The sequence below is a fragment of the Morus notabilis genome, unplaced genomic scaffold, assembly GCF_000414095.1.
Source record: "Morus notabilis unplaced genomic scaffold, ASM41409v2 Scaffold6566, whole genome shotgun sequence".
NCBI classification, from domain to species: domain Eukaryota; kingdom Viridiplantae; phylum Streptophyta; class Magnoliopsida; order Rosales; family Moraceae; genus Morus; species Morus notabilis.
The window spans coordinates 1-3,256 of NW_010364574.1; the positions used below are offsets into that span (position 1 = coordinate 1).

A 3,256-nucleotide genomic window follows, 5' to 3' on the forward strand; every position below is an offset into this window, starting at 1 on the left:
CAAACGAAAAAAGATAAATAAACAGCACACTATAAGGTTAATGACTCGATAAACAGACAGACGTACACCTGAGATCTGAGAACAAGAGATAATCTCATCACACTAAGATTGAGCACACCTAAAGTTCTAGTTCTCCTCCTATCAAAATAAATTTCTGAGCGCTAGAGGGACAAAACAATAACCCCCACTCAGAAGAGACATCAACATCACGACACAGACAATATTCTAACTTGATCAAATAATCCATCTCTCAGAAAAACACTCAACCGGGTAGGAGACATAATCAACACCGGACGGTGGGGAATCCACCTCCGTGATTACAAAAAAAAAAACAAACAAAAAGTAGTGAGAACAACATCGCCACACCTTTATTACATTCTAAAATACAAAGCAAAGTAAAAAGAAAACCCAAAGCATCGTTGGCGCAAGCCTCCAACAACGACGCAGTCGGTGAGGGGACTACAAGGAAAAGAAGAAGGCTTCGAGAGTCAAGCGGCAAAACCGCCGGAAAGAGACCATCCAATGGCAACCAATGATTCATCTTGCCACTGTCGTTAACTTTTGGAGACGGTACCACCCCTACTAAAAGAAGCCCCTTACCGCTAGGATCAAACCTTTAAAAGGACCCAACCACCCAACGATGTCAGAAATTAATTATGTACACACAATTCGCTACCGACTACCGTAGCTATTATGTACACACAATTCGTCGTTGGTTTTAAATGACATACCTCAGCGTAGTATAAACTATAATCCATCTTTTATACGTATATACATACATATATATATATATATATATAATGTGTATATTGTAGCTGAATAAAAGTCCGAGAAGGGGACACTGACAAGTATATTTGCTCAAGACCCCAGACACTCTAAAAATGGAGTATCAACATTGACACAGACAAACTTTTACATTTAAAACTTTTAAAGAGAACTACCTAATGTTCGAAACTGTCACTACAAATCCATCACGATAGTGATCCATTATTTATAGAGCCTGTTTTATAGTATATATGCGGAGAATAATATTAAAAAAAAAAAAATACTACGCTGACAATTTTTTAACACACACGAGAGATTAAAAAGTTGCTGCTTTAAGTAAAAAGCTGAAGAGCACATCAGGGTTGGAGAAAAAGGGGCTATGATCACTCTCCAAGAAGAACACTTGGGATGGTGGCCATCGATTTATCATAGCATCTTGTTGCTCCTGCTTTATCACGCGGTTGTACAATGTCTTGATGTAGACCCTCGGTACGCTATCGGCGCCCGGTCCTTCCATGAATTTAGCCCCTTGAAAGGCTCTAATTGGTAGCATTGAGGCCAATGTGGAGTCCTAGACCAAGTAATAAGATTTTGTTACGACCATACTTATGCAAAGGTTTTTTCTTAAGTAGTTCAATTCGATCACAATGACATTATTTTAAGGAATACAATGCATAATCATTTAGTACTACTATTTAGCAAAAAGAGAAAAAAAAAAGTACAGTACTATTGAATTTGAGTATTATTATGTGAACAAAGAAAAATAAAAGTTAATTTTTTTTTTTAAGATCAAACAATATTGCTCCTAAACCCAAAAGTAGGTAATCTTTTTATTTTTGGAGGTTTAATCACTTCTGAATAGTACATTGTTGAGTTTCAAATAAATAATTTCTGACAATGGATTTAAAAAAAAAAGTGATCATAGCAGGTTAATTAAGCCTCAATTTGGATAAGAAAAATTGATCAGATGCTTGGAGAAAAAGGCTCTTAATGGTTTAAAAAATATTTATTTGCATAAAACATGTATATATATATATATACTGCTTAAGTAATAGTTCTAATTATAAGTACCTCAATTGGACTCATATCATAGTAAATTTTGCGCTGAAATTCAGGCTTCATTATAACGCTGGTTGGAGGCTGGTTAGGTCCCAACATGTATATGAGTTCGCTTACATCTCCATATTCGGACAAATCAGGGTCTGCCTGCTCCAGATCAAACAATATACATACAGTCGAAAAAAAACAAAAGATCCAAAATTGTCAATAACCATTTACTTCTGTATAATGTACATATAAAGTTATATGCAGACAGTAGTTGGAGCCAAAATTTCACACACCATGTATTATATATTAATCATGCACTATCAAATTATTATGGCCCTGTTTGATTTAAACGTTTGAATACAATGTATATATTAATCATGCGTTGTTAAATGATTAAAGGCCCATTTGGTTCATAAGTTGAACAAAAATGTTTAGACAGAAATTTATAGCTCGTTTGTTTTATTTGTTTAAATCTATAGTTTTGATTTTGTTACAGTGTTTTCTCTTATAAAAAAATTGAATTTTAAATGCTAAAATTAAGAATCATTAATTTAAACGCATGAACTAAACGGACCCTTAAATTTTGTGAAACAAAACAATCTAGTAAAAAGAATTTGAATAGTAGTTTGAACCTACAAACAAATGGTAAAGTTCTCCTTGAATATCATGAATTCATAAGCTTGAATCGCCACCTTTGAAAAATAAACTCGAATCTCAATATCACCTAAGAGAAGAAAAAAAAAGTTCAAACCCAAACAGCATTGCAATCCTACTTGGTTGGGTTAAGTATCGATCGATATCAAACGGGCATGTTCTTTTAGAGTGTAATTTGAGTATAGTTCTTGAGTTAAAGTTGTAACTTAAGTTTGTGTTTGATTGTGTACATTTGAGTTATGATTTGAGATAAGAATCTTTTCGAGTTTGTGTTTGAGTGAGTCAAAACTTGAATTTGTATTTAGATAGTATTTTAATAAAAACTCAATGCTGATGAAAAATTTTAATAGGGTATATGGGTGGGGTTTTATTCGTCTTTTCGTTGTCAACACATAGAAAAAAAATTATCTCAATCAGAATTAAAACGAAAAAATTATATAAGAATAGAAAAAATACTGTTCATTAATTTAAGTTCGAGTTCCGAACTCAAGTTGAAGAGAAAACTTGAACTTCAGTTCAAACTCGAGTTCAAACTTAAAAGAACATGAACTTGAATAAAGTTGTAACTCGAGTTGTTTTTTTTAAGTTTTTGACTCAAAAACTCAACTGCCGAACAGCCCCATAATTTGTAGTATACTTTTACCTCTATCTATTTCTTTTAACTTCCCTACAAAAAAATAATAAATAAAATTCTCTATATAAAAGACTATTTCGTTTAGCCAATCAATTGCTAGCTACATGGAATGCCAATTGGGTTTCCAGAATAAATCAAGGTGCAAAGAGCTGAATC

At 33.1% G+C, this 3,256-nt stretch overlaps 1 protein-coding gene across 1 annotated transcript; it reads right to left on the reverse strand.

The window, feature by feature from the left end:
* Positions 1-1,081: 1,081 nt before the first annotated feature.
* Positions 1,082-1,971, reverse strand: LOC21384103 (methylesterase 17; the record flags this gene model as incomplete). Its single annotated transcript, XM_010106790.2, has 2 exons — positions 1,082-1,336; positions 1,837-1,971. Coding segments are annotated over 2 exons (390 nt in total), but the record flags the coding sequence as incomplete, so codon positions are not given.
* Between the last annotated feature and the right edge of the window lie 1,285 nt (positions 1,972-3,256).